Below are 13,830 nucleotides of genomic sequence, written 5' to 3' on the forward strand. Positions count from 1 at the left end.
GCCAGTTTCACTGATATGTCATGCAGAAGATCGATTCAAGTTACATCTGAAGGGAGTTTTCTGTGTGCCTCTTGGATTTCAATGCCTGTTTCCTTCCCCAGATCAGGGAAGTTCTCAGCTATAATTTGTTCAAGTACACCTTCAGCCCCTTTCTCTCTCTGTCTCTTCTTTTTCTTCTTCTGGTATTACCATGATATGGATATTGCTCTGTTTGATTGCATCACTTAGTGCTCTAATTCTCCCCTCATACTCCTGGATTTTTTTTATCTTTTTCTCAGCTTCCTCTTTTCCATAATTTTATCTTCCTATTCACCTATTCTCTCCTCTGCCTCTTTAATCCGAACTGTGGTTGCCATTTTATTTTGCACCTCATTTATAGCATTTTTTAGCTCCTCCTGACTATCTTAGTCCCTTGATCTCTGTAGCAACAGATTCTCTGCTATAGAGGTCCTCTATACTTTTTTGAAGCCCAGAGATTAATTTTATGACCATTATTCTAAATTCTTGTTCTGTTATATTGCTTAAATCATTTCTGATCAATTCATTAGCTGTTGCTACTTCCTGGAGTTTGTTTTGAGGAGAGTTCTTCCGTTTTGTTATTTTGGATAGTCCCTGGGGTGTTGCCAAACTGCAGGGCACGTCCCCTGTGCTGTCTGGAGTAACTTGTTTTCGTGGGTGGGGCCGCAGTGAGACCCGATGTCTGTCCCCAGCCCACAGATGGGGCCACAGTCAGATTGGTGTGTACCTTATCTTCCCCTCTCCCAGGGGCAGGACTCACTGTGCAGAGGTGTGGCCCCTATCTGGGCTCCTTGCACACTGCCAGGCTTGTGGTGAGACTTGGATGGGATCTGGCCAAGGGCGTATTAGAAGGGGTGGATGCGCAAGTGTACAGAGGCAGGAGGGGCAGGTTTAGCTAGCTTTGCCTTTGGTGGTCCCCTGCGGGAGGAGCCCTGCAGCTCTGGTAGGGAGGCAGACCAGTCGGAGGGAAAGATCCACAGAAGCACAGCGTTGGGTGCTTGCACTGTGCAAGGAAGTTCGGTGATGGGAACTGGTTCCCTTTGGGATTACGGCTGGGGGATGGGAGAGGGAGATGGCGCTTGCCAGCACCTTTGTTTCCCGTGGAACTGAGCTCTGTCTCCTGGGGCTCAACAACTCTCCCTCCCACTGTCCTCTCGCCCTCCTGCTCTCCGAGCAGAGCTGTTGACTTTTAACATTCCAGATGTTAAGTCCCGCTGGCTGTCAGAACTCATGCAGTCCGCCCCTCTGCTTTTGCAATCCTGACTTCAGGGGCTCTGCCTTGCTGGGCAGGCTGCCCCTCCACCATCCCGGCTCCCTCCTGCCAGTCCGTGTAACATGCACTGCCTCTCCGCCCTTCCTACCCTCTTACGTGGGCCTCTTGACTACACTTGGCTCCAGAGAGTCCGTTCTGCTAGGCTTCTGGAGGTTTTCTGGGTTATTTAGGCAGGTGTGGGTGGAATCTAAGTGATCAGCAGGACAAGGTGAGCCCAGTGCCCTCCTATGCAGCCATCTTTCACCGGAACTCTCCTCTATAATTTTTATTGTCATCTCACTTTCAGTGTATTTGTAATATGTGAGAATCCTTGGTAAAGGTCATACATCTCCGTACTTATTCTGCATCTGCTTCTGCCAGGTGCTCCAAAGGATCAACTACCCCAAATTACTTTTGAGGTATTTCAGCTTGAGATTTTTAGACTAAGTAATGTACATTCAAATCATAACCTATATAAGGGAAAGCCCAAGATTATGAATGCAAAGAAACTATTTTTCTCAACCCAGAGACCAGGGTGAAACAGATAAACTTTGTCATCTACCTGGATTGATGGGCACATTTTTTTTCTATCCTATTCTTCAATGGACTATATATACCCTTCAGAGATTCAGCTTTAATCTGGGTTCAAAGAACTCTCCACCTCATATAGGGCTCAAGGCCTTGTATCATATCACTGAGTAGGTGAAAGCCAAAGCTGCTAGTCATAAGACTAGCATATCCCTAGGGCTTCCATAGCATACCTTGAATGGTTTAAATTATCAGTTCCTTTTTTTGTGTGTGTCTGGGTCCTGGTAATTTCCATTACTTATAGCTAGCTCATTAAGTATTGATATTCAAACCACAATGAACTATTGTCTAAACATGTCACATATTTCCAAGAATCCATACCTTTCCTTAAAGGTCTTGTTATTTTCTCCCATTCTTTGCAAGGCAAACTTCTATTTATGCTTCACTATCCTTCAAGAGTCACCTAAAATTGCATCTTAGAAAAGCCTGCTTTGCAAGGCTGGCCCTGGGTACTTGAATGGTAAACAGCTCTCTGTACTAATATAAAACTTTCCCTGATGAGAATGACTCACTGTGCCTAGAGTGGCTTATTCTGAACACATATTTTCTTTCTGAGAGGCTGAAATTTGGTATGCATCAGACAGTGTTTAAAACATATATAAAAAAACTTAGACACTTGGGTCTCTAATGAATGAGCTTCTTTGGTAGATGACACTTCACATGTTATCATAACTTATTTCTGAAGAAATCAGTACATCTCGAGTGACTCCACTGGGAGAAGACTCTTGGAAGGTTATGCCTGGTTTCCTCTGGACTCTACTCTATGTGCCTTTTCCCTCTGCTGATTTTGCTTTGTACCTTTTGATTGTAAGAAATCACAGACCTGAATATAACTATATGCTGAGTCCCTGTGAATCACTGAACCTCAGGGTGGTCTTGGGGGCCACTGACAAATAGCTTATCAAGCAAATGTTAACTAAACTCCATTCTACAATTAGTCAACTGGCCAAGTAACAAATTCCTTTAGGGAATTCTGCAGTTCCACAGATCACACATAACTTCAGCAATGGTTACCTACTAAGGGTAATTTATCTAAGGTGTAAATGTTAGCAATAAAAAATGCTGGCAGTAAGTTAGTAACAATGTGGTAGCAAAAAAAAAATGTGGTAGCTAGGTAAGAAGTCTTGGATAGATGATAATTTCTGTGCAAATACAAAAGATTCCATTTGAATTTTGATCCTACTGGATATAATCACAATACTTTACAGTAATGTCTAAAAAACTAAAAACTGGTTTAGAAATACAAGGGCTACTCCAGTTAATGAATATCCTGAATATCTAATTAAAACTTACAAACAGGTATTTTATGTTGAATATTCTTATTTCATCATCCACATGGATTAACTATTACTTCTGTTATAACCTTGTCCTTATATACATGACAAGAAAAAGTAAATTAATCAAAGCCACTCCTTAATATCCACTCTGGATATCACAAAATGTTTACAAGGTAAGGCACAAAAAGAATACAAATGAACAGCAACAACATTACCCGTAATTTCTTGAAGCACATTTTTCTAAATATATATGTAACTACATTTGCAGCAAGATACACAGCAGTTTTATAAGGAAAAGCATATCTCTAAAGTATTATGTATCTATATAGTACTAGTAGTAGAATGTTAAACTCCATGAGTGCATTTTGTTCACTGATATAACCCAAGCTTCTACAGCAGTGCTTGGCACATAGTAAGCACTCAAATAAATATTTGTCAAATGAATAAAGGTGGTTTATTAGTGCTAATTTTATGCTCCTATATCACATACAAGGATTCTGTCACAGAAGTTTATACCCATATAATAAATTACAGACATTTTATAGTGTAAATGCTCACCAATGAAGCTTACTCTAAAAATAGTGAAATAATAATGAATTGAATACTTTGTAGTTTACATAGTCATTTCCTCATAAAAAGACTGTCCTTCTAATAAAATACTGAAAAATAGAAATAGGGATGCCATAAGGTTAACTTAAAAGACGTATTCAAGATATTGCTTCTGAAAACATTCAGAAAGCTACTCTAAAAAGAAACAGCAACTCACTGAAAGTAAAAATGAAATATGCAGTGAAAATCATAGCTCAATTATAACCATCTACTTAATTAATATTCATTTCAAATTCTAAATGCAACATTTTAGACCTTTAATCCTTCCTATTTAAGTTTTCTTACATTTCCTATGAGAAAGTAATTATATATAACTTTTAATTTTTTAAGTTGATTTATTTATTTTGAGAGAGAGACAGAGAGAGAGAGGGAGACTGCCTAAGTAAGGTAGGCACAGAGAAAGAGGGAGAGGGAACTCCAAGCACGCTCCGCGCTGTAAGCCCAGAGCCCGACAGGGGGTTTGAACTCACGAACCCTGCGATCATGACCTGAACCGAGATGAACAGTAGGAGGCTTAACCAACTGAGCCACTGAGTTGCCAAGAAAGTAATTATTTTTGTAAAAAGCTACACAATACCTATTATATGTGTCTATACACTATGATCTACTCAGCCTTATCTGGAGTAATCTAGATCTAAATTACAAAAATATGAGATAGAGGAAAAGCATGAATGGGGAAAGGGCAGAAAGAGAGGGAGGGAGAGAATCCCAAGCAGACTCTGCCCTGTCAGCACAGAGTCTGATGCTGGGCTTGAACTCATGAACTGTGAGATCATGACCTGACTCTAAACCAAGAGTTGGATGCTTAACCAACTGAGACACCCAGGTACCCCCCAAAATAGATTTTTATCATCAATTTGTTCTGGAAAATATTTCTAATAAACTATACATGTACACAGCTGAAGAAAATATAAGATACATCTACATATGAATGACTTCTATTTGACTGTACCCACCTAAAATGTAAAGACCTTAGACAAGCGGTCAAAATTTGTCATTTGGGACTCACAACCTTCCCTATCTGCTTTTAAGTTCATGACATATAGTCAGCCACCTACTCTCTGCCCCAATTCCTTCCAACCATTTTTATATGATGACATATATGGAAAACAATACTATTTACATAGCAACCCAGAGAAAATGGAAGAAGTTGCTCATTTCTAGAGGTGACCCAGTTACCTCAGTACCCACTTGTTCTTGTAAGTGACAAAGGGATCAGTACCTCAGCATACTTTTATTTAACCCATTTATAGCACAGGATGAGCATACCCATACCAATTAGTCTACTCTCCCTCTTCTCCTAACCATAAGTTACAAAAAAATTTCAACAAGAGTATTTTAAGAAAATCATTCCTAGGACCACATAAATTTTAAGCTATTTATTTACAATTATGAGACAACTGAGGAGAAATTTAAATGAAAAAGAGCTTCTTAATAAATTCAATTACAACTAACTATTCCTTTACTATTCTTAGAAAAGTATTCTTTAAATCTAACTGGAAGATGAACAGTGACAATAAACTGCCTTCATGGGACAACAGCAGAGAAGAATAAAGAGGAAAATTTTGTAATTTAATTTTACTATTCCTCTGATTTATAAGAGAAGGAAACAAGGGTCTGGGTAGGCTAAAATCTATTCCAAAGAGGTACTGAAGACAGAAATGCTTTATATTTTTTTAAGGTTTTATTTTAACTCCAATTGGTTAACATACAGTGTAATATCCATTTCAGGTGTACAATATAGGGTTTCATCACTTTGATAAAACACCCACTGCTCATAATAAGTGCCCTCTTTAATCCCCATCATCTATTTAACCCATTCCCCCCACTCACCTCCCTACAGTAACCATCATTCTCAGAATGACTTATTTCGCTTAGCATAATACACTCTAGTTATATCCATGTCATTTCAAAAGGTTAGATTTCACACTTTTTTATGGATGAGTAATATTCCATTGTGTATACATATACACACACATACACACACACCACCTCTTATTTATCCATTTATCTGTTAATGGACACTTGGGCTGCTTCCATAATTTGGCTATTTTACATAATGCTTCCATACACATAGGGTGTATGTACCCCCTGTGAACTACTTTTTTTGTATTTTTTGGTTAAATACCCAGTAATGCAATTGTTAGATCATAGAGTAGTTCCATTTTTCACATTCTGAGGAACATCCATACTGTTTTCCAGAGTGGCTACACCAGTTTGCCTTCTCACCAACAGCGTACAAGTATTCCATTTTCTCCACATCCTCAGCAGCACCTGTTGTTTCATGTGATGCTGATTTTAGCCATTCTGACAGTTATAAGGTGATATCTCATTGTAGTTATGATTTGCATTTCCCTGATGGTAAGCGATGATGAGCATCTTCTCAGGTGTCCACTGACCATCTGTATATGTTCTTTGGAAAAATGTCTGTTCATGTCGGCTGCCCATTTTTTAATTGGATTATTCATTTTGGGGGTATTGAGTTTTAGAAGTTCTTTATACATTTTGGATACTAACCCTTGATCAGATATGTCATTTGCAAATATCTTCTCCCATTCCAAAGGCTGTCTTTTAGTTTTGTTGATGATATCCTTTGCTGTGCAGATTTTTATTTTGATGAAGACTCAATAGTTTATTTTTACTTTTGTTTCCTTTGCCTCAGGAAACATACCTAGAAAGAACTTGCTACAGCCAATGCCAGAAGACTTACTGCCTGTGTTCTCTTCTAGAATTTTTATGATTTCAGGTCTCACAGTTATGTCTTTGATCCATTTTGAATTTATGTTTCTGTATGGAGTAATAAAGTGGTCCTGCTTCATTCTTTTGCATTTTGCTATCCAGTTTTCCCAATACTGTTTGTTGAAGAGACAATGTTCTTCCCGTTAGATATTCTTTCCTGCTTTGTAAAGGATTAACTGACCATGTAGTTATGGATTCCTTCCTGGGTTTTCTATTCTGAACACATTTATCTATGTGTCTTTTTGCACCAACACCATAATATTTTGACTAATACAGCTTTGTAATATAACTTCAAATGAGGAATTGTGATGCCTCCAGCTTTCCTTTCTTTATCAAGGATTCTTTGGCTATTTGGGATCTTTAGTGGTTCCATACAAATTTTAAGATTCTTTGTTCTAGCTCTGTGAAAAAATGCTTTTGGTATCTTGATAGGGATGACATGAAATGTGTAGATTGCTTTAGGTACCATAAACGTTTTGACAATATTTGTTCTTCCAATTCATGAGCGTGAAATGTCTTTCCATTTCCCTGTGTCCTCTTCAATGTCTTTCATCTGGATTTCATACTTTCCAGAGTATAAGTCTTTCACCTTCTTGGTTGACTTTGTTCCCAGGAATCTTCTTGCATTTGGTAAAATTGTAAATGAGTCTGAGTCCTTAATTTCTGTTTCTTCTTCTTCATTATTGGTGTATAGAAATGCAACAGACTTCTGTACACTGATTTTGTATCCTGTCACTTTACTGAATTTAAAAGTTACAGAAATTTTGTGGACTCTTTCAGGTTTTCTATATAGAGTATCATGGCATCTGGAAATAGTAAAATTTTGACTCCTTCCTTGCCGATTTAGATGCATTTTCTTTCTTTTTGTTGTCTATTTGCTGTGGGTAGGACTTCCAGTAATATGCTAAATAACAATGGTGAGAATGGACATTCCTGTCTTGATCCTGACCACAGAGGAAAAACTCTCAGTTTTTCCCCACTAGTGATGATATTAGCTGTGGTTTTTTCGTATATGGCCTTTATTCTGTAGAGGGATGTTGCCTTTAAATCTACTTTATTGAAGGTTTTCATCATGAATGGATGCTGTACTGTGTCAAATCCATTTTCTGCATCTACTGAAATGACCATATGGTTCTTCATCCTTTCTTTTATTAATGTGGATTGATTTGTGAATGCTGAACCACCCTTGCACCCCAGGAAGCCATCTGGCCCTGGACTTCTGTTTGCTGGAAAAATTTTGATTACTGATTCAATTTCCTTGGAGGTTATCAATCAGTTCCAGTTTCCTATTTCCTCCTGTTTCAGTTTTGGTAGTTTACATGTTTTTAGGAATTTATCCATTTCTTCCAGATTGCCCAATTTATTGGCATATAGTTTTTCATAATATAATCTTATAATTGTATTTCTGTGGTGTTATGATCTCTCTTCTCTCATTTGTGATTCTATTTATTTGGGTCCTTTCTCTTTTCTTTTTGGTAAGTCTGGCTAGGGGTTTACCAATTTTATTAATTTTTTTCAACAAGCCAGCCCCTTCTTTCATTGATCTATTTAGAGGGGTGTTTTTGTTTTGTCATCTGTATCATTTATTTCAACTCTAATCTTTATTATTATACTTCTTCTTCTGGCTCAGCCTTCATTCGTTATTCTTTTTTTTTTTTTAGCTCCTTTAGGTTTAAGGTTAGGTTGTGTATTTGAGATATTTCTTGCTTCTTGAGGTAGGCCTACATTGCCATATACCTTCTTCTTCTGACTGCATTTACTGCATCACAAAGGCTTTGGACCACCGTGTTCTCATTTCATTTGTTTTAATATATTTTTTTATTTATTCTTTACTTTCCTGGTTGACCCATTCATTCTTTAGTTAGATGTTCTTTAGCCTTCATGTATTTGTGGTCTTTCCAAATTTCTTCTTGTGGATGTCTTCTAGTTTCATAGCATTGTAGTCATAAAATATGTATCATATAATCTCTATCTTTTTGCACCTGTTAAGGCATCATTTGTAACCTAGCATGTGATTTATTCTGGAGAATGTTCCAGGTGTACTTAAGAAGAATGTGTATACTGCTGCTTTAAGATTCAGTGTTCTCAATATATCTGATAAGTCCATCTGGTCCAGTGTGTCCTTCAAAGTCATTGTTTCCTTGTTAATTTTCTGTTTAGATGATCTGTCCATAAATGTAAGTGGGGTATTAAAGTCCACTACTCTTACTATATTATTATCAATTAATTCCTTTGTATTTGTTACTGTTTTATATTATTATGTTAATTTTACAGAGACAGAGTGCGAGGGGGTGAGAGGGTCAGAGGGAAAGAGAGAGAATCTTAAGCAGGCTCCATGCTCAGCACAGAGTCCAATGTATGGCTTGATCCCACAACCCATCAGGACCTGAGCCAAAATCAAGAGTCAGATGCTCAACCAACTGAACCACCCAGGTGTCCCGTTAACTGTTTATATATTTGAGTGTTCCAAGTTGGGGGCATAAATATTTATAATTGTTAAATCTTCTTATTGGACAGACCCCTTTATTATGATATAATGCCCTTTCATCTCTTGTTACAGTTTTTGGTTAAAACTTAGCTTGTCTGAAATAAGCATGGCTACTCTGGCTTTCCTTTGATGTCCACTTGCAAGATAAATGTTTCTCCATCCTCACTTTCAATCTGCAGGTGTCTTTAGGTCTAAAATAGTCTCTTGTAGGCAGCATGTAGATGGGTCTTGGTTTTTTATCCATTCTGACACCCTAAGTCTTTTGATTGGAACACTTAGTCCATTTACATTCAGAGTAATTACTGACAAATATGAATTTAGTACCATTTTATTACTTGTTTTGCCAATGTTTCTGAAGATTTTCCCTGTTCCTTTCTATTCTTTGTCAATTTTGGTCTTTCTTTCCCAAAGTGTCCCCTTCACATTTCTTGCAGGGCTAGTTTAATGGTCATGAACTCCTTTAGTTTTTGTTTGTCTGGGGAACTATTTCCCTCCTATTCTGAATGACAGCCTTACTGGATACAATATTCATGGCTGCAGATTTCTCCAACTCAACACTCTGAATATATCATGCCCCTCTCTTTTGGCCTGCCAAGTTTGTTTAGAAATCTCCGGCTAGCCTTATGGATTTTCCCTTGTAAGTTAAAGACTTCTTTTGTCTTGCTGTTTTTAAGATGTTTTTATCACTATATTTTACAAATTTAGTTAGAATATATCTTGGTGTTGGGCCTGCTTTTACTGGTTTTGAAGGGAGTTCTCTGTGCCTCCTGGATCTGGATTTCTGTTTACTTCCCAACATTAAGGAAGTCTTCAGCTATTATTTCCTCAAATACTTTTTCTTCCCCCTATTCCTTGAAGAGTGAAATGTTTATTAAGGAATCACCAAATTAGTTCAGCTGCAGCCCAAAACCCAGCCATACTTGTTTGAACTCAAGGTCATTTACCTAGGTGGCACCTATCTCTCTTCCCTTTACAGTAAACTGCTTTGCTACATGATTCTCAAGTGACAACTATTTAGAGCTATTTACACTGTTCTGTCTTTAGATATTTGCTATTTCAAATATTCAGATTTTTAGTCCCAGCTTTGGAATTCCTAGACACCCAGTCAGGCAACACTAGGATATATGGGGCCTTAACACTAACCCTTCAAATCAAGATATAGGTCAAAGCAACTTTAGCCAGTAGAAAATTCAAAGATGTTCAGCTGTGGGACACCTGGGTGGCTCAGTTGGTTAAGCGTCCGACTGCGGCTCAGGTCATGATCTCACAGATCAGGAGTTTGAGCCCCCATCAGGCTCTGTGCTGACAGCCCAGACCCTGGAGTCTGATTTGAATCCTGTCTCCCTCTCTCTCTGCCCCTCCCCCATGCATGCTGTCTTCCCCCCCCCCCCAAAAATAAACATTAAATAAACTTCAAAAGACATTCAGTTGTATGTACATTCATGCACAAGAGAAAAAGAAAGAGAAAGCAAAAGAGGTGATAAGCTCTGCATGACACAGGGAAAATTTAAAGTACACAACTATAGATTATGAAGAATTACAAAGGAAAAAGCCTAAACTATTAACACTACTTTCACTGTACAGAGTAAATTACAACCATACTTGATTATAAGCAATGTTTCTAGTCATTTATATGTAGTTAAGTGAAAATACCATGGTGGTTCTGAAATTAGATGTGTCTAGGTCTGAGTCTCACATGTACCAATCATTTATAAAAATAAAAATTATCAACAGCATTGCAAGTCTACTCAAGAATTAAGTTAGCTAATGCATGGAGTGAAAACAATACAGCAATCAGTTTATATACACATACATAAACACTAGTTTTTTCTTTCTTCCTTTCTTCTTAAATACCAGAGAGAGCACAATGACTTGCTTATAATTAAACATTCACCAGATACTTGTTATTATGTGACCTGATTATTCTAGATGCTTACAAGTTGAGGAAAGATATTCCTTTGAGCAAAAGAGTAAGGATAATTAATAACTGAGACAACCATGGCCATGATATTTTCTAAATCAATGTTCCATGATAAAGGCAACATTCATTAGACTCACTTTCTTCCAGCTTTAACGAAACTGAGGGATTGCTTCCCGTTTCATCCACATTTCCATCACCACCCCCTCGAGATCTTGAATTCCAGACTTTAATCACTTCAACATCATTGTCACTGCCACTTCCACTTGAGCTACTATCTTTTTTTCCTTTTTTACCCTTTGTTTTCTTCTTTCTAAAAAAGGAATAAATTTAAACTGTTAGGAAAGCATAGTAAAGACACAAATGCCAATTATGAGAGGACAATCAGCAATTAGGGATTTTAAATGTGTTAACACAGGACACAAAAAGTGTTCAATTTACTTTGTATAATCATCGGAGCTTAAACTCATGGAAGTTTCATCAGAATCTGAAGCTATAAATTCATCCATACTGTCTTCATCAAAGTATCCCTAGAGGAAAAAAAATGATGAATATTTTAATAGTTTATTTCAACTTCTATTGAAAATTATAATGATATTTATTTTATCTAAGGATAAATTAATTTTCATGGGACAAGAAAGAGCTAAGGAACTATCATAGATTAGAAAAAATAAAGGAGACAGGATAGATATGCTTACTAAATGCAATCTGAGGTCTTGGACTGAATCATGGAAAAGAAAAAGGACATAAATACAAAACTGATGAAATCCAATTAAAGTCTGTTGTTTAGTTAATAGTATAGACTCAATGTTAATTTCTTAATTTTGGTCATTTTACCATGGTTATGTAAGATGTTAAGAATAACATTTAATACCTCTTCCATAATCATAATGCATTCTAACATACAGAAATTAACGAGAAATAAAGTTGAATTACTGTACCACAAAGCAAAAGAAAATTCAAATATACAGTAAGTTTATATAGTTCAACATTTTTCCTGAAGTTATTATGCTTCCAACAGATACCTTTAAGGTTACCTGATTTACCTTATTTTCTTTGCTAATGTAGTCCAGCTGCAAACACCAAGGATGAGTCCAGATTCTACTTAACATCTGAAAATCCTGGAAAAGTTTTGCACCTGCCTTTCCTCTTCCACCTTCACTGCTATTACCTACACCTGATCAATAAGAAAAAGCAGTTAATGTTGAGACATAAGAATTCTCTATGTTGGGAGAGGTGGGCAGAGATGGGTTAAAGAGATGATGGGGATTAAGAAGGGTACTTGTCATGATGAGCACAGGGTGATGTATGGAAGTATTGAATCATTACATTGTACACCTGAAACAAAATTTACACTACATGTTAAAAAACTTGAATTAAAAAAAAAACTCTTGTTTTAGACAAAGCCTTTCTGTATCCAATCTTTTGACAATTCTTTCCAAATATTCTTAAACAAAGAAATGTACTCCTAAAAATTATGTTTTTCATATTAAAAACATTAGATTTCTTCTGCCCAGAGTAATTTCAACAAAATCACATTTTTCTATGAAAGTGAAATAAAAATGAAATGAATGCACATTTCACTAATATGACAAAATTAACAAGGGAGTAAGATGCAAAACAAAGCCGATTAAAAGACAAAAAGCATTTAAACTAATAACATATTTTTCTGTCCAGTTTCAAAAGATGCAAATTCACCAGTAATTAGTAAATCTTGCCTCCACTCATGGCAAGAGAAAATTTAATCGTATGAAACACTAAATCTGGTACTGATTATTCTGTCTTATAAGAGGTATTTCTACTAAGTATGATAGAAATCACTCTATGAAAATGAAGTTATCTAATTTCTTGATATACAACTTTCACAGCATTCCCTTATAATTTTTTCATTTCCATAATGTAAGTGATACTCTTTCACATTTGACTTTAGTGTGTCTCCTCTATTTATTACTTTTTAAGTACAGCTAAAAAGATACTATGTTGATCTTTTCAAAGAACCAAATTTCGGTTTCAATGATCTCTATTTTTTTTTCCTCCTTTATATTTATTTATGCTCTAGTCTGTATTCTTTCCTTCTTTTTACTTGCTTTGGGTTTAGTTTGCTCTTAGTTTCTTAAGGTAAAAGGTTAGATTATAAATTTGAGATCTTTCTTCTTTTTAAATTATAGGCATTTACAGTTGTAATTATCCCTCTTTAAGCATGCTTTACTTGCATCCCATATTCAAGAACCTTGTGTTTTTGTTTTCATCTGTTTCTAAATATTTTTTAATTTCCCTTGTGATTTTTTCTTTGGTTTATTGGCTATTCGGGGCTGTGTAATTTAGATGCAATTGTGAATGTTCTAACTTTCCTTTTGTTAATGTTTTCTAATTTCATTGCCATGCGGTTAAAAAAAATATTGTGTGATTTCATCCTTTTATATTAATTGAAACTATTTTAAAGTCTAAAATATGGTCTATCTTGGAGAATGTTCCATGTGTACTTGAGAGGACTGTGTACTCTGCTGCAGCTAGATGGAGTGTTCTACAGATATCTGTTAAAGTCTAGTTGGTTTATAGTGCTTTCCAAGTCTTGTATTTCCTTGTTGATCTTCTACCCAGCTGTTCTATCACTGAATGCCATATGAGTCTTTAAATTAATGTAAAGGAAAGAGGGATTAAAAAAAAAGGTAATCGAAACTATATCATTTTATTCTCCAACAAAGACTTAAAAGCCTATTTTTGTTTTGTGGGGGAAAAATTACTCTTGCAAATAACATAAATATCATCTATTATAGAGAAATTTTATACGACTTCTTTAGGCCTAAGACAGAAAAAGGGAGAAATTAATTTTTTTAATGTTTATTTCTTTTTAAGAGAGAAAGAAGGAGAGAGAGAGAGCGAGCAAGGGAGGGGCAGAGAGAGGGGGAGACAAAGAATCTGAAACAAGTTCCAGGCTCTG

General features: G+C 36.3%; 1 protein-coding gene across 11 annotated transcripts in view; it reads right to left on the reverse strand.

The window, feature by feature from the left end:
* The window catches only part of ATRX (ATRX chromatin remodeler), a 313,439-nt gene that overhangs the window by 83,485 nt on the left and 216,124 nt on the right, over positions 1–13,830 (reverse strand). For all 11 annotated transcript variants that reach the window (XM_043570144.1, XM_043570145.1, XM_043570140.1 and 8 more), the window contains 3 exons: positions 11,936–12,066; positions 11,331–11,419; positions 11,030–11,202 (listed from right to left, as the gene is read on the reverse strand). In XM_043570144.1, the coding sequence (XP_043426079.1) occupies positions 11,030–11,202; positions 11,331–11,419; positions 11,936–12,066 (393 nt within the window). The remainder of the gene's footprint in view (positions 1–11,029; positions 11,203–11,330; positions 11,420–11,935; positions 12,067–13,830) is intronic.

The sequence above is a fragment of the Prionailurus bengalensis genome, chromosome X, assembly GCF_016509475.1.
Source record: "Prionailurus bengalensis isolate Pbe53 chromosome X, Fcat_Pben_1.1_paternal_pri, whole genome shotgun sequence".
NCBI lineage: Eukaryota > Metazoa > Chordata > Mammalia > Carnivora > Felidae > Prionailurus > Prionailurus bengalensis.